This window comes from Apus apus, chromosome 2 (genome assembly GCF_020740795.1).
Source record: "Apus apus isolate bApuApu2 chromosome 2, bApuApu2.pri.cur, whole genome shotgun sequence".
NCBI classification, from domain to species: Eukaryota; Metazoa; Chordata; class Aves; order Apodiformes; family Apodidae; genus Apus; species Apus apus.
Window position 1 is genome coordinate 122,567,121 of NC_067283.1, and position 21,184 is coordinate 122,588,304.

The following is a 21,184-nucleotide window of genomic DNA, read 5'->3' on the forward strand; positions in this document are numbered from 1 at the left end:
CGACCTTATTCAAACCAATTTATTTCCAAGTGACAGGGTTGGCTGAGGTTGGGAGCCTAGCTCTTATTTCGTAAATACCTTTCTGTCTAAAGAAATCACAGTTCCTGAATTCTGCATCCGCACTCCTCCACTGCATAAGGCAATTCCAGCCACTGAAAACTGAAAAGTAGCTGATATCAACATTCTCACCTGAAGCTTCTCCTGTAGGTCAGGAAAACCCCATTTTATTATGCTTTTAGGTTTTGCAATCTATAGTTTCCTGTGACACTTAAATAGCTTTCTTTTTCTGGATTTTAATCTTAAACGTAAATATTATTTTCTGTCATAGCTGCACTCTAGGCTTCTAAAACAGGGGAGGTTCCAGACGACTGGAGGCTTGCTAATGTGATGCCCATCTACAAGAAGGGCTGGATTCAGGGAACTACAGGCCTGTCAGCCTGATCTCAGTACCAAGGAAGAATGTGGAGTGACTCATCTTGAGTGCGCTCACATGGCATGTGCAGGACAGCTGCAGGATCAGATCCAGACAGCATGGGTTCATGAAAGCCTGGTCCTGTTTGACCAACCTGATCTCCTTCTATGACCAGATGACCCACGTAGCAGATATGGGAAATGTGGATGTTGTCTACCTGAACTTCAGTAAAGCCTTTGACACTGTCTACCACAGCATTATCCTAGAGAAGCTGGTGGCTCATGACTTAGACAGGTGGACTCTTGTCTGGGTAAAAAAAATGGCTGGATGGCCAGGGCCAAAGAGTTGTGATGAATGCAGTTAAATCCAGTTGGCTGACGGTCATAAATGGTGTTCCCCAGGGCTCAGTTTTGGGGACAGTCTTGTTTAATATTTTTATCGGTGATCTGGATGAGAGGATTGAGTGCTCAATCAGTGAGTTTTCAGACAACACCAAGTTGGGCAGGAGTGTTGATCTGCTTGAAGATAGGAAGGCTCTGCAGAGAGACCTGGACAGGCTGGATCAATGGCCTGAGGTCAATTGTATGAAGTTCAAAAAGGCTAAATGCACCTAGATCAGAACCCCATGCACCACTACAGGCTTGGAGAAGAGTGGCTGGAAAGCTGCCCAGCAGAAAAGGACCTGGAAATGCTGATTGACAGCCAGCTAAATAAGAGCCAGCAGTGTGCCCAAGTCGCCAAGAAGACCAACTGCATCCTGGCCTGTATCAGTAATAGAAGGACTAAGGAAGTGATTGTACCCCTGTACTCATCACTGGTGAGGCTGCACCTCAAATACCATGTTCTGTTTTGGGCCTCTCACTACAAGAAGGACATTGAGGTGCTGGAGCATGTCCAGAGAAGAGCAACAAAGCTGGTGAAGGGTCTAGAGAACTAGTGATATGAGGAGTGGTTGAGGGAATGGGGATTGTTTAGTTTGGAGAAGAGTAGGCTGAGGGGAGACCGCACTGCTGTCTCCAACAACCTGAAAGGAGGCTCTAGCAACACAGGGGTTGGTCTCCTCTCTCACATAACAGGTAGTAGGATGAGAGAAAATGGTCTCAAGTTGCGCCAGGGGAGATTTAGATTGGATATTAGGAAAAAATTCTTCACTGAAAGAGTGGTCAAGCACTGGAACAGGTTGACCAGGAAGTGGTGGAGTCACCATCCCTGAAGGTGTTCAAAAATATGTAGACGTGGCATTTCAGGACATGGCTTAGTTGGTATAGTGGTTTTGGGTTGAAAAACGGACTTGATGATTTTAGAGGTCTTTTCCAGCCTTAATGATTCCATGATTCTATGACTCTAAATGCTATTTTGTGTGTCTCAATATCCATACGTTAGGCACTGCAATACTCAGTACTGTGATACACAAGTTTTTCTGAAGACAGAAGGCCAGTTTCAAACAATGTTCTTTATGGGTTGTAATTTGCAATATCTAAGCCTTTTCAGTCCTTCCAGGTGCCAAAGTCAGACAGGGAAGTTCTGTACAGAAAAAAAACAGCTGTCACTTCTAAAATCTCCCAAAACTCAGAACGTGGAAGGGAGGGTCTGACCTCCCTCCAAAGATTTTTTGGTTGGCAACTTGGCCAGCGAAGATGAGATGGGAGCCAAGAGTGACAGAAAGACCAGATAAGAATTGGGTCCAGAGACAATGGGCACACAATGACACAGGCCCTGATCTCCAGCTTTCTTCACAACAGCTCTTATCAGTGACAGAGCTGACCCTGGACTTGGCCAGCTTAACTCTTTAACTCAGGTGACCAAGCTCCTAGAAGTGAGCGGACACACTCTGCACCCTGACACTGTACAGGAATACAAGTCCCACTGCAGACAACTTAGTGAGTTCCTACACACAGAGCACAAAGTTTCCCCTTTGTCCTGAAAGCCTTCTCCAAAAACACGGTACTTCATGGACTTGTAAGAGATCTCTTCTCAATTTAAGAAGGAAGCTTCTTCTTCATCATTTCTGCAGTTGCTTGAGGTGGGAACATGGGTTCCAGGTCCTCCTTAATCAGAAGGGATTCAAATCTACATCTCCCTGAAGCAGACTTGTGGCCTCTCCTTCTCTGGAGACATTCAAAACCTATCTAGACATATTCCTGTGTGATCAACTTTAGGTGATCCTGGTCTAGCAGGAGGTTTGGACTAGATAAACTTCCAATCCTGGTATCTCCATGATGGTGTTCTCATCAGCAAGCTCCAGAATGGCACTTTCCATCCTTCCTGCTGAAGCTGAACATGATCCTGTTCATATCTCCTCATCAATGACTCTTTACTGATGCATCTATAAGCAAAAATTTGAAGCAGGGATCAGGACAAAAGCCATTTCTTCCATGGGAAATATACCTTCAGAGGTTTTAAAGCTATGTTCTTCTCTTGGTTACTCTTTTTTCTTCTTCTGTTTCTCTATCAATTCATCATTTTTTTCTCTGTTCTCTTGCTTAGTATCCACCATTCATTTGTGCAGTGATTATAATGTTCCTGGGGACTTCAGGAGTACAGGATCAGATTCTTTCTGATTAAAATGCTGGTAGAGGCTACCACCCATAAGGTCAGCAACTCACCTCCTTTTGTAACAATCAATTTCCTGATTTCCTAGCAAAAAACCCACTATCTGGCAGTTCTTCTCCACAGTAACTGTTAAACATAGTGGCCAATGCTAATAAAGTGGTTATCAGTGGGAAACACACACACATCCCTTATGCATTTGGCCATATTTCAAAAGCTTTCTTCCCACCTTTGAGTCACAGTAGCTTAACCACTTGTATGTGGCTCCCTAAAACTACACAAGAGTCTACATTTGGTCACTTGGAGAACTTTGGTCAAAATACAAACAATAGGCTATTTAACTTCAGTAGTCCTTGAGAACAGGTAACTATACTAATCCCTGAGATCGAAGAGTCCATAATATGCTTAATCGGGATTGTAGAAAGAATTAATGTATTTCAAACATGTCCCAAAGTCATTCTTCACTCACTGCACTCCTCTACCTTCTCCACAGTGGCCACAGTGGCAGACCACTTAGTTTAGGTCAGAAGACAAGACCATGCAGCCGATTGCCTGCATGGTTTTGTGATGGAGAAAAATGGTGCTTCCTGAATGCAGTTTTGGGTGATTTTTATTTTTTTTTCTCCTCACGAGTTTTATCCCAGTGGTACCAGAACCCTTTGGTGTGTCATTAGCTTAGTTTAAAAGGTTACTGTGAATACTCCATGTGCCACCTTTCAGCAGTGTTTCACAGACCATAGTCACTCTGGCCTCAGTCCAGAGGGGCAAAACTTCCAGATCTTTTCCAAAGGGGTTAGATCTGCCTAGCTCCATGACACAAGGCTGCCCCTCCTTCCTCTTCCTGGCTGATACTTTTACAGCAGCTGACATGTTTTTCACAAGTGGAAGTGAAGTGTCCTCCATTCCATCATTTACCTAGTAGTCCACTGATTAGATATGAAAATGCAGCTTTCAAAGAATACAGAAGTAATCTATGCAAGGTTGCATGTGATTCAACCTTGAAGAGGAGGTTGAAGAGGGGAGGTTAAATGTAAAGGCCTTTTCCAGACTGGAATATATGTATGAAAATCCCTAACTCCATATGAAGAATGTGCCCTTTGCCTTCTCACACCTGCATGGTAAGAGCACCAGGAGGCACCCATACTATCATTGCATGTGGTCTGTGTGCAGTCCAATCCAGAAGACCTGAATTCTGAAAACAAATGCCAGTTTGAACCCTGCAGAATTTGCAAATCCAGATAGATTTTAAACATGAACTAAGCACTGAGCTCTGTTGGGACATGAGTATTTACACATGTGCCAAAAGCAAAAATTTTGCCTTGGGAATTCTGTTGGTATGCATAACCTCTCCACACTGGGCACTCCAGCACGATATTGAATTAACTGTGCTGCCTTGTCTGCCCTGCTCTCAGTATTACTCAATGGTGCCACGGAGAGGCCACTGCTGTTTAAAACTAGCTCAAGTATCTCTGCTCTAAGCAGATCAGTAGATATCCAGGGAATTTTAGCACCTGCTCAGCCAGGCAGTAGCCCAACAGGAATCTCAATTGGGTTTATGGCTGCACCCCCAAGACCCTGTACATGTGCTCACAGGCTGTCAAGGTTCCTGTTCTTTGCTTGCCTTCACAACTGTAATGCATGGGCAGAGTAAGGTAAACAACTAGCTTCAGACTCACTGCATCCCAGCTATCCCATGACCACAAGGTATGTTCTGCTCCTGTCTTCTGAACATATCACTCTACACACAGAGACTGTCACCCATGTCATCTCTCACCTCATCTCCTGTCATTAGTGACAATAAGCACTATGACTGCTGTTTAGTGGCTTCCACTTGACTGATTTTTAATGTACTTACATACCACTATTTGCGTCTGCTGAATATGCTTGTCTTTCCAGCTGGGTACTTTTGCAGCCAATCAAATGTTACTAAGTAGTTCTTAAATATTTATTGAGTGTCTACTGATCACACAAATCAGGTTCACAAATTTAGCTCTTGGAGCTGTTTTATAGTTTATGGTCTAGTTGGATGTTAACCAAAGCATTTCTGAGTGTTTTCTTTCTTGCACCATAAACAAACACGGCACAGTTTTAGAAACATGTTGTGGCTTGAGCAGGAAATTAAATATCCAGGACTGATATTCATTCTGTTGCCTTCTCAGCTATCAGCTGAAACTTGTCTTATAACACACTGGATTCCAAAAAGCAATATGCAGCAACACATCACATAGCAACAGGCGGACTTTTCCAGTAATCCCCCAACAGAATCTCTTCTCTGATGGAAAACACCAAATCATCAAAACAATCCTCAGGAACATACTGACTTCAGCAGCACGGTGACAGAAGTTTTTCACAGCAACAAGAGAGGCAGCATTTTTGGAGTTTTGCACGCTCCTCATCAGGCTGCTGAGCTGGATGACTCAGATGCCTCACTGCCTGGGGCAAGCAGGGGCTCCCCAGCCTGTCTGGGAGACCCTCATGCCCACACCCCAGCTGCCAGCAGGGCTCTGCCAACCTGCATCTGGACAGGTCTGCAGACAGCCCAGGCTACAAGAAAAGGCACAGCTCAGGCTCCCCTCTCCAACCTCTGCCACCCTGTGAAAGACATTCTTCTGACCTCTTAATCCCTCCATTACGTGAAAACCTTCTCAGCAGCAGATGGGTTATGTTGCTCCACAGGCAGAAGAGCCCACTCTCCCACTCCCTCTACTTATGTAGATCACTCAATTCAGCTGCATAGCTGAACATTACCATGACACAGAGGTTGGGAAATCAGATTAAAAACAAAGGTGAATGAAATCAACCGTGCAAGACATTAGAAGAATGAAACTCGAAACTGAACTGAGACCACTGTGATAATCTAAATCTTAGGGGGCACTTTTTTCTTGGCCCCAGAAGAAGTCTCAAGTGTACAGATACATAGAGCAAATCTGCTCAAATTAATCACAAGCTACTGCAAGCTGTGTCTTTCCAGCATTCATCACTTTTTGTACCTCAGCAAATCACTGTAGGGTTTATTTGGGGGATTTTTTTTTATTGTTTATAGCAAACGTCTTGCACACAAAAAGGTATTTTTCTCATCCTTTCAAGAACAGGGAGTCACTACTGGGATGGGTGCTGTTTAACATCTTTGTCAGCAACGTGGACAGTGGGATCAAGCAAACCCTCAGCAAGTTTGCTGATGACACCAAGCTGTGTGGTGTGGTTGACACACTGGAGGGAAAAGATGCCATCCAGAAGGACCTTGATAGGCTTGAGAGGTGGGCCCAGGCCAACCTCATGAAGTTCAATAAGGCTAAGTGCAAGGTCCTACGCCTGAGTGGGGACAATCCCAAGCACAAATACAGGCAGGGGGGGAATGGATTGAGAACAACCTTGAGCAGAAGGACCTGGGTGTAAGCTCAACATGAGCCAGCAATGTGCACTTGCAGCCCAGAAAGCCAACTGTGTCCTGGGCTGCATCAAAAGAAGCGTAGCCAGCAGGCCAAGGGGAGGTGATTCTACCCCTCTACTCCACGCTTGTGAGACCCCACCTGGAGTACTCTGTCCACTTCAGGAGCCCTTAACACAGGAAGGACATAGAGCTCTTGAAGCAAGTCCAGAGGAGGGCCATAAAGATGATCATAGGGGTAGAGCACCTCTCCCGTGGGGACAGCCTGAGAGAATTGGGACTGTCCAACGTGGAGAACAGAAGGCTCTGTGGAGACCTTATAGAGGCCTTCCAGTGCCTGAATGGGCCTACAAGAAAGCCAAGGAGGAACTTTTTACCAGGGTGTGTAGTGACAGGAGGAGGGGTGATGGGTTTAAGCTGGAAGAGGGAAGATGTATGTTAGACATTAGAAAGAAATTTGTTAGTGTGAGGGTGATGAGACACTGGCACATGTTGCCCAAGGAAGTTGTGGATGCCCCCACCCTGGAAGTGTTCAAGGCCAGGTTGGACAGGGCTCTGAGCAACCTGATCTAGTGGGGGGTGACCCTGTCCATGCAGGGGGGTTGAAACTAGATGATCTTTAAGGTCTCTTCCAACCCGAACCATTCTATGATTCTATGATTCTAAGATGTGATACACAAAATAATCTATTAGCTCTGTTTCCAAAAGCTTGTTATCAAACACTTGTAAGAGATTAATGCTTTCATCTTTATTACCTTCATGGTTCACTCATTGTTCCCTTCTCTTTCAGTTACAGGAAACTAATGAAGGATTAAAAAAATTCAGATGTTGGGGATGCGAAATCTCTACTGACACATATCTATGTAACCCCATTTTCATTACACATGATCTACCATATAACATATACTGTAACAGACTTTTATGAACACTTTTCCCAGGAGGGGATCATTTTTACTCAAATATGTGTATTTTTGCTGCCTTCAGACAGTGGGAAGCTTCCATATTGCCACAAAGGAAAATAGAGCACCGATCCCTGAATTACTGCACAGCACATTACAGATTTACCTGCATCAGCCTGAAGGAGCAGGCTTTTATGGAAATTGCACCAAAGCTAGTATGTCCTGCTTGTGAGCTGCCCTGTGGTAAAAGCAGCTTAGTCTCAATACACCCACTGCTGTAGACACAGGGAATGCAAGTGAAACAGCTGCCCCACTTTTTTCAGTGGATACAGATGCTGTCAATTTGCAACACAGCTTCACCTGAGCTGCCAAGGACACCCAGCATGCATAAGCACACTACCAGAAACCTGCTTCAAACAGTGTTTCCTGAACTATTCTTTCAAATACAAACAAGGACACTGCTTCTTTCATTACTGATTCAACTGCAAGTTTGCTAAATGTGTGTACTAGGACAAAGCCCAGAATCCCATCTGACAAATTGTATTTGTTCACTTATTGGAGAGACTGTTCTGTGACTCCATGATAGGATGCTGGCAAAGCTAATAAAGAAGAGACCTCTATTAGATGTTACTAATGATAAAAGAGACTCTTGTTTCTAACTTTTTTTTTCTAAACCCTGTTGTCCTCTCCAAATATTATGCTGTGGGAGGCTTGTGGTACAGGAAGAGGGTCTATCCTTTTTTCCAATATGTGTGCACTGACTGCCAGCACAACGGGGTTTTCAGTCCAAGCCTGGGTATCTGAAATAACAGGTTAACTCATCATGCTGGCAGTCAATGCATACACATTGGAAAAAAAAGGTGGACCCTCTTCCCATGAGGCTACAGTCTGAACAAACAGTGCCTGACTATATTTTGGTAACATCTAAACAAAGAATTTGTTGGCACATGGTCTACATGACCAAGGAAACACAGAGGAAAGACGCTAACCCCTCACCACATTGTTTCTGTAATCTCAATATTAGGCTATATGATAAAAAGGATTATCTTAATTTGATAGCAGTAATTTTTATTTGGTATTGAAGGACATTCTGGATGGCAGAAATCTGCAGTCTCCTTGTTGGCAAGCAGCTGGAATTGCAGCAATGATGCAATTTTTGTGTAGCTATCTAACAAGGAACCCTCTCATTGTGTTAGCTGGATTTCTTCTTTGTTGTTATTGTTCTGATCCAATTAGTCATTGCTTTCAAGCTAAGTGATCCAACTGGCTCACTGGACTAAAAGACATAAAAGGATAACAGAAACCCAAACTGGTGGTATAAGAGGAAGGATAGATTTATTTTTTTTTGTATGTGAAGTGCCTCAGTAAGTCAATTGCACGCTTTAACTAAACCTTAATTGCACCAAAATAACAGAAAGCAAACAAAAAGGGTCTGTTTTGATTCATTACATACCAGAAAAGTGAGAGATGGAACTCAACTAATCCAAGAATCTGTCACTATGAATAAGCTCCCCGTGGAGCCTGCTTTAGTTGCCTTATACCACAAAACACAGAAAAGACAGGTCTGCAATCAACCTAAGCAGCTGATCTCTGCTGCTTCCCCTTTATTCAGCACTTGTGAGGCAACATCTGCACTGCTGGTCCAGTTCTGGGCTCCCCAAGAAAAGAGAAACACGGACATACCTGGAAAGAATCCAGCTAAGGGCCATTAAGGTTCTAAAGGGACTGAAGCATCTCTCCTCTCAGGAAAAGCTGGGAGAGCTGGGACTATCCAGCCTGGGGAAGAGAAGGCTCAGGGAGATCTCATCAACGTATCCAAGTACCTGAATGGAGGGTGTAACAAGGACAGAGCCAGGCACTTTTCAGTGGTGCCCAGTGACAGCACCAGAGGCAACAGGCACAAACTGAAACCCAGGAGGTTCCCTCTAAATGTCAGGAAACACTTTTTCACTATGAAGGTGATTGAGAACTGGCAAAGGTTGCCCAGGGAGGCTGTGGAGTCTCCATTCTTGAAGATAGTCTAAAGCTGTCTGGACAAAGAAACAATTCACTGTTTCCGGACTTCACATTCAGATGCTGGATATGGTGCAAGAGAAGGGATCCCGTATCATTATTTGACATAAGGCTGCTTACACTGTGTTCAAATATCAAGCATGCCTTCAGAGACAAGGCTGGGGCATGGAACAAGGGGTTCTAAAATGCTGAGATGTATAATACAGAGATGTCCTTGACCTTCCTGATAACAGAATTGCTGATGACACACAGCAACAGCAAAACTGCTTGTGCCCAACATAAAACAGCAGAAAATCCTTGCAAATGTATTCTAATCTGTGCATGCCTCCATTCTCTCACAGCTGGTGCAGTCTAAAAAAACTGAGTTATGAAACACACTGAATTATGAAATATCATTGCCTACTTTGCTGAGTAGTGGTATGCACATACTTCTGTTTACTAAAACCCAGCTTATCCTTCTTCTCTGTACTCATGTACGGATCAGTTCATAACAATAACCAAAAAAAAAAAAAAAAAGGCAAAGAAAAAATCCCAACAACACCCTACTTTTTAAATGTAAAGGAAAGAGTAAAACTGAAGTGTTTACCTAGAGGAGATTCTCCTGCAGCATGTGTCTACACTGCTCAGTCTCTGGACTACTGCCAGCACAGGTAGCTCAGACATAAGACCTGGAATAGCCCTGTTAAGGTACAGCATCAGGCAAGACATTTACTCTGAACCAAGTAGCTGTACTGTTCCTCCTATCCAATCTATCCTGTTGAACTGTCTTTGGTATTCATATGCTGCACTGTTTCATGAACAATGATTGACAATGAGCATTAAGAGAATTATTATCATGTTAGATATTCAAGATTATTGTAGTAGTGCTTCTTTATTACCATTTGATAATAAATTCAGATTTGATCTTTGCATGAAAGAAATCCTACAGGGCTGAGGCTGCAGACTCCTGCTCTGTGACTAGTTAAAAGATAGCTTGCTGAAGGAAAAAAAAATCAGTCATAGGAAAATTGGCTTCATTCTGGCTAAAACCAGGACAATCTCTTTTCTCAATAAGAATAATTAGATGAAGGTGATAAAGACGTAATGCTACTGCAGACTTTCAGAACAGGTGTGAATAGATGCCTGTTTCAATTCATGCTGTGTATTTACTGCAAATGTTATTGCTTACTGAAAAAAAAAATAAAATTAGGTAGTCTTAAAATTTCAGTGTGAAGGTTATGTGTTACAAAGTAATAGTTTGCCTTGTCTTCAGTTTAGAAGTAGATTTAAATTAAAAGGAACTTTTTCATCAACAGAAAACTACAGCCTTCTCATTAGCCAGGCAGGGACATTCTGACTTGCCACACAGTTCAGCTGGTTGCTATCTGAAATTTATGTTTTAATTCCTAATAATTTTAATTTCTTCATCTACACCCACAGCCTGTCACAAACATCAGTAGGAGGTGGACAATAAAAACATTCCACCCCCTTCCCATCCCTGTTCCCTCCTTCTTCAGCCCACTATGCTCTGAGGAGGATATATCACTATGGTACTCCACTCTACAGTCACAGCCCCTCAGCATCCAGCTTTAACTCTAGGTATTAATACAAAGGAGTAAACCAGCTTTCCATGAGCTCATGACTTTCACTTGCTGGTTCTCCTTGCTCTAGGTTTAGGGTTTGACAGCAATGTAGTAACACCCAGCAACATGCAACACAAAATAATCTCTGTATAAACAGTGCCTATTTTCTTCCTCCCTTGCTTCCAATTTTTCCTCTCCTTTTTTTCACTTGTCTTACTCACTGCCGCACTGTAGTTGTGTTTTTCCCCACTTGATCATCTCTTTCCTGCTCTGCACTTCTTGTACGCTGTCTTCCAAACTTCAAAATACGAAAAAATAAAAGCTCATGATCAAGCTTCTGAGGAATGAAACACCTCCTCACAACTTTTCCGTATTGTCTTCCTTCCTCTTTTTTTTAAAATGCCCTTTGATGTATTTCTTAATGTCACAGCCTAAATTACTCACTCCTAATACCTTCCTACATCCACACCTTTTTTTTTTCAATATACCTTTAAGGTTTATTATCTAGTCTCTGATTTGCTGATGATCCAGCAAGCACTGGACTGCATTCATACAACTAGAAAGGGGTTCAGAAGCAGCACACACCACTAGTGTTGGTCGCACATGTCCAACTGATTCCTCTAAAATAGGGACTGCAAACCTAAGACATTATTAATAGATAAACCTATTCAGAAACAATCTTTATAATCCCTTCAGTATTTTCACGAGCAGACAACATTTTGAAACACCAACTAAACCCTGAGCAATACACTGAGGATTTTATTCTTATTGTCCCATAAAAATCACTCAAGTCCATTCTAATGCATCTTCGCACCCCTCAAAAAGCTGAGTTATTACATAAGCTTCATTATAAACTAGATGTAAAACCGAAGGACCACATAGTAACAGTGTGTGTTTATATCACAATACTCCCTGTATTTCATTTGAACATGTGGCTTCTTCAATACACCAGCCATCAGCATTTTTTCATTTCTTTATCAGGCTTATTGGAAAAAGCTGGTTTTGCAATAGAGGATTCCAAGCTACTTACCCAGTCGTGTAAGGTATATTTATTCCCCCTAGATTAATGCTTTCACATCCAACAATGAAGAGAGTTGAAAAGCAGAGAAGAGACACACCACTGCAGATCATAGCCAACTTTGCAGACTCTCTCGCACCGAGTTTCAGTTTTTTTATAATGTAGCCACCTAGGACAATACCAACACCAGCACTGGGGACAATAATCACACCTGCCAGAAAGAAAATCGAGCAACATTAAAACATGACCTATAGAAATGGTATAAAACATAAATATTAGTTTCATTCCCTAATTAGATGACTACAAATGCTGCACTAAGATCTCTATTGTCTGATTCTCTGCTAGCAAACTGAGTCAGACTTTTCAAACCTCTGGAGTGTTGTCAAAGAATTAATAAAAGCCTCCTTATGATATTACCAGGAGCCAAAGGGCTATAAGAGAACTATTGTACTTACAAGCAGAAACATCGCTTTGTATTTATTTTGGAATAGGGAGAAGGGATACACATTGCTCCAGTTTAACTACTGCAAATTTGAAGAAATCCAGATTTGAACACAAACCTTCCTCTTCCTACTCTCATTATTAATTCCAGTGAAGCACAAGTGCTAACCTCAGGCAGAACCCCACAGGCCTTCCCATCTGGGAGAGCACATGTGAGCCTGGCTCACATGCAAGTGGCTGCCTTCTAGATACTTTACTGAAGTTGAGTAGCCCTTTCCTACCTCAGCAGCCCTGTTTACCTCAGCACAGTCATATGGAGTGTAAACTGATCAAACACAATTAAAGAAATCAAGATACCATAATTAGTATTAGGGTAAGTTTAAGACACAAGCTACGCACATGAAATTTCTGCCACTCTGCTGCTACAGTTACAAGGTGGCAGCTCAGAAACATGTTGCCAGGCTGCCCTCAATTCCCAGGACCTGAGGTGGTGGTGGCAGTGAATGTCTTGCATTTCTCCGCTTCTCTTGGTTTTTGCTTCTCACTCACATGTGAGAAGGTCTTTAAATAAGTTCTTTGCTAATAAAGACGCATTCCATGTAAATACGGAATTTGAAAAACTTTTGGCAACTGCATCAAGGGAGAAGGAGCTAAATGTTATAATCCAAATTCCTACAGATGTTGGTCATCTTTTTGAAGATGGCAGTAAGACTATATCTTGCAAATACCTCAAACATTAGTGCAAAGCACTCTTATTCTCTGCTAATTTGTCTAAAGGTGAAGGGGACATAATTATCAAAATGTTGAGATTGTGAAAGTAAAAATAACAGGTAAAAACAGTTGCTGCTTTAATTTTACTGCCATCACCGATGGGATTATAAAATAAAATGTCATTTCATGAAAAAGATTCTTAATAATATTCCTTCACAGACTCAAAACCAGTTTTTCTCCCAAGAGCAAAATTTAAATGTGTAAGTCCTTCTAGGAGAATTAAATTATTTTCACAAAGTTCAAAGCTGTTATCTCTCTCAAGCTGTTCTATTTCTCATTTTCAATGACTCAATATGAACGAGGGAAAGAAATAATGCAAATCCTTTCACTCACACTGAAAATGGTCTCTCTTGGTGAAAATGGTAACTCAGCCATCTCAAGTCTACCAGGTCTGCCCTGCTCTATGAAATCTGTGTCAGAAAGGCACACATCCACGCCAAAGCCTGCAATGCCTTCTAAAACAGGTCTGTCAAGTGAATCAAATGCCATGGACAAATTCTGAAGCTACATTAATTACAGGAACTAAAGATCTACCCAAGGTATGGGCTTACTGATGATAAATTAATCTCAGTATTTTGTTCTTCTTGCTTCCACCTTATAGCTTAGCTTTGAGTTCTTTACCCCTTCTGGATATGAATTTATCTTTTCTTTCTTGTCCTCTTGAGGGCACAGTTATTGGAAAAGCCTCCCACTGAGAATCCATGTGCCTGTGTCTTGTCAAAACTGAGTATGTAAATATTTTGTGAGGCATGAGGTTAGTGGTTTTCCCATCAGTGAGTTACCCTGCACTGCTGTTTTCATCCATCTTCTGCCACACCATGAAGATCACAACACTAACAATGAGGAGAAGAACACAAGCTAATTGCCTGCCAAGGCTTCCTTCTTGTTCTAGAAGGTGGAAAGGCAAAGGCAAGCCTACAAAGAAGAGGTATAAAGACAACTTCCTCCGTGCAAAGTGGAGACAAGCATGAAAAAATTCTCTCTCTGGAAGAACCTAGAAGGGCAGGAGCAGATTTGGTTGTTTGCAGAGAAGGCAGCAGAGAGAAGTGCTCATTCCCTTCTATGTGTCAGAAAGCTTGACAGGTCCCTTTGCCCTAAGTACAAACTCTTCATCTCTATGCCCCTCTCTTTCTGCAGGGGATGTGAAATCAGAACTGATGTACTGTCAAAGAAACTCAGCTACTACAGTGAACTTCCAGGAGAGCTTCCAGGGCAAAGCAAAGCATGTACATCTAATCAGGACATGTATTCTTCTTTTTCAAAGGCATTTAGAGGAATAAAGCTTAAGATCTGATACTAAGCTGTTGCGTTGCACTCTCCTTCATTTTATAACAACAGTTTGGCTTACAGGAATGGTGTGTGTGCCAAATACAGTGCTCGGAGGCAATATCAGCTTTCAGTCAGCAATTTTCAAGCTTTGTCCTTTTTGATGTTGTCAGGATGCTGCGGCACTTGAGGCTTTCCACAGCAGCAAAGGATGATTTTAACAGCTCCTAATGGTCTGGGAACAAAAAACTGCTAAGTGGGCTACAAAGGAAATACTGTGGAGATCTTCAAACCAATTCTGTATGAGAGACATGTATTTTTTCTAGAACTACTAGAGAGTAGATCCAATGGGTTTACGATCATTTTAGCAGAAGTTACCAGAGTGGTGCTTTATAATACAAAGTGTGCAGTTCTTTCCATTACAAATTATTTTGTCACACTCTTTTTCACAAGTAAATCTGCTGGCAAAGCACCTTAAATTTTAACCTAGATTTGTCTAAGATCAAAACCAAATTTTAATTTTGTAACCAAAAGCCAAAGTTCTTTTTTTTTTTTTGGACTTGAGGAAGCCTGGAGGCTGAATGCCATCTGCTCTACACATGGAAAACAAAACTCTAAACAAGACAAGAGTGCAGCACAAGCTGCACAAGTGCAAGACACAAAGTTTGGCACATGGCATTTCTGCTGATGATTGATGCCAGGTTTGTTTAAAAATAGAAATAAACTGAGACTTAATTAAAGAATTCCTGCTCATGAACTGAGATCAAAAATAACCCATAAAAAACTGTTATCAGTTACATAAAGAGATGCAGCAAGCACATGTATTCAGTTGGCAATGTACATATGAACTATAGATATAGTAATATAAATAACATGTAAGTTCTCCTTTTGCTAACCAGAAGTTTGTAAATTATACGTCTTTTACTAGATTAGTCAGTAGTAACCTAATACAGAATTTCCAAGTTTCCATTTCCCATTTTTCCTACAAAATGAATTTATAAAATTAACAGCATATGTTGAATTGAATGCTAAATTTGGGAGCTGGAATTGTGGAACCAGTGTTCACTTGTCCATATTGTACATCCAGCTTGAGCTATTTCTTCTTCTTCTTCTGCTTTGTTATAATAGTCTTCATCAATCAATTTGTAACACAGAAAACAACATATGTTAATATCTTCATACCCTAGATAGGGTCATGTCTTCTTTTCCTCCTTCAGTGTACCAACTGTTGAATATTTTGTTTGGCAAGAATGTTTCTCATAAGAATGAAGTGAGTTATGGAGTAGCAATCAGGGTAATTTGACGTTGGGAGAGAACTCTTGATTTAGCAACTGGTAAGGTATAGAGCCTGTACGTGATGTATGGTATGGAATAAGGGGTGGAATGTCCTGGTTTGAGCCAGGATAAAGTCAGTTTTTCTTTTGCTGATTTTTTTTATTTCAGTGAGCTTTCTTCAACTAGCAACTGCGTGTTCTGCTAGGTTGATAAGACACTGGAATGTTTTTGTAATTGCTGAGCTCTCAAGGTCGTGCCTTTCCTCTGCCGGCTCAGACACTACGGGGGGATTTGTGGCCCCCCCCGTGGGAGGCTGGGTTAGACGAACAGCAAAACTGGCCAGAGATATTCCATTCCATATATCTACGTAGGCTCGGGGGAAGGTCGGAGATGACAGAAGAAAACTTCCTTCCTTCCTGCTTTGCTCTCTCACCGCTTCGCTTTGCCTCTGTCTGCTTTCCTTCTTCTGTCTTTTTCTCTCTCTTTTGTTCATGGCCGGCGTCTGGGAAAACACCATCTGCCCATCGTCGTCGACCCATCGACCTCAAGCCCTCCTGACCCTCGTAACTCTCTGCCTTTCTCCAGGAGCAGCTTCGGGATTCCTCGGAATTGTCTCATCTGAGGGAAGTGCTGTGGGAGTTGCTGGGGGTGGGGGGAGGCAAGAGGTTTCTACCACACCTTTGTATAATCACTATATATATATATATATACACACTCTTATATCACGTATTAGTATTACAAATAAAGTTGCACGGTTCAGTTTTCAATCCAGCCAAGTCTCTCTCTCTTTTTTTTCCCTCTCCTTCCCTACCTGGGTGGGAGGGGGAGGGGATCGAGAGCATTGTTGTCAAACTGAGTCAAACGTTGACACCATCACAACCCATTACAGCAAAACTCTTATGCATGCATAGCTACCCTAAGCATCAGATAGAATCACAGTCCCATCAATCAATGTTTCCTCCTTATATACAGAACACAGGGATTTCATGCCCTGAAGAAAATCTCACCCCAGCAAGCTCTCAAACAGAAGTCACCACATGGTGCTTCTCTGATCTTTCCCCTCCACACTCTAGAAAGACTCCTCGCTTTTCTTCCAGCCATTGCAGGTAACAAATTATTCCCATGTGAGATGTCTGTGCCTTTTTCTCTCTTTCTTCTACTACTTTTTGTCTTCTCCTTGATTGATGCCCCATACTTCGCTCTTGTTCCCACAACTCACTCTCCATTCCACCACTACTTCTCAGGCACAGTATCTGGAAGTATGGAGGAACAAATAACTAACCTGCCTAACAATTATCCACTATTCTATATGGGAAGCACTATGGAGAAGTCAAAAAGATGCAGCCAGGAGAGAAGGGAGATGATCTGTATGACATGGGACCCAATTTTGCAAAATATTTTGGTCCCTTTCCCTAGGGAATTTCCTATCTCTCCCTCCTGCAGAGCAGTTTCAAGCTTACATGTTGTGGTTTGTAGCTCTGTTAGAAGTTGGACCAGCAGTAGGGGAAGTACAACACCTGCAAAAGAGGGGTCTCAGACCTGAAATAACAGGTGGGAGAGGATTTAGGGACCTCTCCTGATTAGAATAGATCATTATGTGTTCAATAAGTAAATAAGGATAAAACCACCAGCCTGGGGCGGGGAGATAACTGAAGGATGGGACAGATGAACAACACTTCACTGGGGAAAAGAGAAGATAAGGATATTTTAAAGATCAAAGACCAAGTAAAATTCACATAAAGTAAGAACAGCTTTAAAATATCTTCTAAGGCACACAAACCTCAGTAATGCCTGTGGGTTTTCTAGATTGCTTTTGTTGTGTTTTTCCTCCCTGAAGACCATTAACACATAAAAAAATCTCTGGGCTTATGTAGAAAAACCTAGCCCTTTAACAATATAAAAGGGTTCATATTTTACTAAACACTTCTAGTAAACATCAAAGAACAGCCGGAATATCTAACCAAATACTCAGAGTTGAATCCTAACACTTGTTCAAACAAGCAGGTTTTTGGTTCATTCCTACATTGATTCATTTCATCATTCAAAGAACACCAACCCTGTCAATGTTACACTAAGTGGCAATGCCTTACCAGTGTAGATGCTGGCATTGGAAGCTGGGATGCCAAACTGTGACTCGATGAACTTGGGAATGAAGGTAATAAAAGCTGTGACAATGGCACTCTCAGCTGTGTATGACAAACTCACAAAAAGGAATGTCATGTTGCTTAAGATCCTGACAGCTGCTCTTGGAAGCTCTATAAAATAACAAAAGTGACAAGCGAAATGTTATAAATAATGAGAAACAAAATCAAACTGAAACAAAACCAACTGATTTTCTTTGAGATGGACTGGCAATAATGGCTTGCTAGCATCTGGATACATTTGCTAGGCGGAAGGGACAGTACATATTTGGGACTGCAACCTCTGCTATCTGCTCTTACCTATTTCACTGCATCGCCCCCAGGCTGCAGTCCCACTTTTCACACACATACCGGAGGTCTGTTTTAACAAAACCATCTGAAGAAATAGTGTCGACATAGCAACGTTTTAAAGGAAAGAAAAATAGAAATATAGTGTAGTGCTTTTGGAATTAATCTCATGTCTTATTTTGACAACTCCTGCGAGATAACACATATCACACTGCCAAACTGACAGTCCTGAGTTTTGTACTCCACAGGAGGAAAACAGGTCACATACTTCCCCTGTAACTTTCTACTTCAAGGACCACTCCTGGGAAGTTGGGATAATAATACTAGAATTTGAAAAGGGAAACAAAAATTTTTAATTAAACATTTTTCTACAAGATTTAAAAGTATTTACAATAGATGAAAACAAAATATATTGAAAAAATCGTATCAACAATATCAATGAATCTCAACATACCTTACATACAACTCATTTAGTATTCTCAAAAGGGATAAATCAATCAAAAGTGAGAGCACATCATTAACTTAAATTGAAGAAGTATTCATAAATGTTGCAATTATCCTTAAATCAAGTACCAAAATCCCATCAGCACTGTAGTAAAAAGAAACACTTAAATACTTTTAATTCAGTCCTGTAGTGATGTTAAATTATCTTCACAAGGTAATGACCACTCTACTCAAGACTAACATTTTTCAGATCAGATGCCATCAATTTAAACATATTTTTTTTCCCTGGGGTTTCTACCAAGATCAGATTTTCTGTTTAAGTATTATAACCTGGTATGGTTTGGGTTTTTTCATTTGCTTTTCACTTGGTACAGATATTGAACACTGCTTGAAGCTCACTGAATTCAACAACCAGAGCGTTCATTTAGAAATACTACATGTTGAGTAAGAACAACTGAGTGAGAATTTTATTGATGTTACAAGTTGTCAAGTAAAAAATCTGTCTTACTTTCTCCATCGACTCCAGTAGGTTATCTGTGTAGTTATATTTGTGTAAACAGAATTTAGACTCTCGTCATGTCTAAACTTGTCAGGCTGCAAATTACCACATAAGTTGTCAGACTGCATCCAGTCTTAGCTTATGCCAGTCGTCAAAATTTGTACTGAATTTGTTATGAGTACAGAGTTTATAAATTTAATGCAGTCAAATGCTCTTGTGCTGCCTCTATGAAGAAACATATTAAATGTTAAATGCAAAAATAAGTGGAAATAAGTAATGAAAAAATCATATTAAGAAGCACACATTTGAAACTTAAGTGTTTTTTACCACCTACAGCTTTTTCAAAATGTGACAGTTTGCAACAGAGAAACAGAAATAAACACGATATAGGAGTATGAGACCATACAGTATCAACATGAATATATGGGAACTGCAACGAAACTTCATTATAGTAGCAAGTACAAAGACAAAATTCTATCAGTATTTATTGGCAAATATGGTGCATGTTCAAAATCAAGTTGATGAAAATTTTTCTTGGTCCAAATGAAATAAAGAGAGAAAAAGATGAAAGATCTGCAATACCATCAGATGTCAGCCCTCAAACCTCCTCAGCTTTGGCTTTGTGTCTATTTTTGGGTTGGGTTGAGTTAGCTTGGGGGCTTAGATGCAAAAAGAAACCAAATGGCCAGAGCCAAGATGCTCTAAACCAGCTTTTGCAAAGCCTCTCATGAAGACAGACAATGCGGTTTAAGAAACCAGCCACCACAGGACTGCAGCAGGGCAGGATTTCCTTGGAGACAAAGTGCAGGACTGAGTGCTTCTCCCCCTGTAACCAGAGCAAGTGGTTATGAGGATGCTGCTGCCACTGTGAGAAAGAAGTCAGGAAACAGAAAGAGGAAAAATACCAGGGTCAGTCCTACAGGAAACAGCTCTTTGGTGGCAGATGCTCACCTGTGCTGTAAACTGTCATAAGACAGTAACTTTGTGAAGACCGGACACCACAAAGAGAAACAGCATAAGTACTCTTTGCAGAAATGGATTCAAAGTCTTTGGCTAAGGGCTGAGTTCAAGCTATTTGGTAATCTGTTATTTTAAAGAGCCTGGTCCAAATATCATAACAGCTGGTAAAGTTTAGATCTTCTTGGTAAAACTCAGCTTCAGGAAAATGTCTGGTTTTGAATTTTTTATTTAAAGATACTGAAGAATTAATTAGGTAAAGAACTTCAGAGCTAACAACTATTTTGTTATTGTGTTTGGATGGAGAGCTGTACTTTCTGTTGACTCCTACTTATATCTCATTTGAGCTCTCAGTCTAAAGATGATTATTAATTTCAAAATAATTAGTATTTTCAAATTGGATTCCTATGGCTAAATATATAAAACTCCATGTCTTGAAATAAGGATAAGTTCTCTTATACACATGTGAAAGATTCTTCTAGGAACAGCTCTGCTGATTACTGTAATTTTTGTCATGAAATAGAACAGATTATTCCTTCATGCTGCACTAATACATGCCACCTGGAGCAGTTGAGGGTTGAAGCTCTTTATGACTTATAAAAAGCAAGTGTCTGGCATACAAGGAAAAGCTGCTATATAGTAAGAAATTTGCAATTAAAATACATATTCAGAACTGGTTTTTCCCTGATTTCCTCCTATGATTATAGTCAAATCCTGTCTTACACTGCTGAATTTAAAAACATGTAGTAGGAAGACACTAGAAGCAACTAATATCTTTCAATCACACTAATTCTAGCGAAATGTAAGAACACAAAAAAAGCTTAAGGATCCTTTGCACTCCATAATCAATCAGTCATTTAAAACACTTCCACGTCCCATTATTTTGTGTGACTAGCCACAGGCCTAGGCTTTGATTTCAAGGCCATTATTAAACCTGTCAGGTTCTGATTTTTAACAGGTCTTCCAAAAACATCTCTTGCTTTTGCAAATGTGCATCAGAAACAAGCCTATGAGAAGCTGCAGTTTCCCCCATTCTGTTATTTGAACAAATAATTCTCTATTGATTACATTTCTGAAACTGAATCAATCTTTCAGTACGGCTGCAAACATGTTTACTCTTCTATGTAGTAATTAAAATCTTTTAGCATCCTCTTTTTTTTTTCTTTTTTTTTTTTTTTAAATAACCTAATTCCTCAGAATAGAAATGAACATTTTTAGTCACTCACAACTACTTCAAATGTATTCTGCATAGAGCTAATC

At 40.9% G+C, this 21,184-nt stretch overlaps 1 protein-coding gene across 1 annotated transcript in view; it reads right to left on the reverse strand.

The window, feature by feature from the left end:
• Positions 1-21,184, reverse strand: part of SLCO5A1 (solute carrier organic anion transporter family member 5A1) — a 73,593-nt gene that overhangs the window by 13,789 nt on the left and 38,620 nt on the right. The window contains exons 5-6 of the mRNA XM_051609347.1: positions 17,686-17,850; positions 11,855-12,053 (exon numbers count right to left, since the gene is read on the reverse strand). Of these exons, the coding sequence (XP_051465307.1) occupies positions 11,855-12,053; positions 17,686-17,850 (364 nt within the window). The remainder of the gene's footprint in view (positions 1-11,854; positions 12,054-17,685; positions 17,851-21,184) is intronic.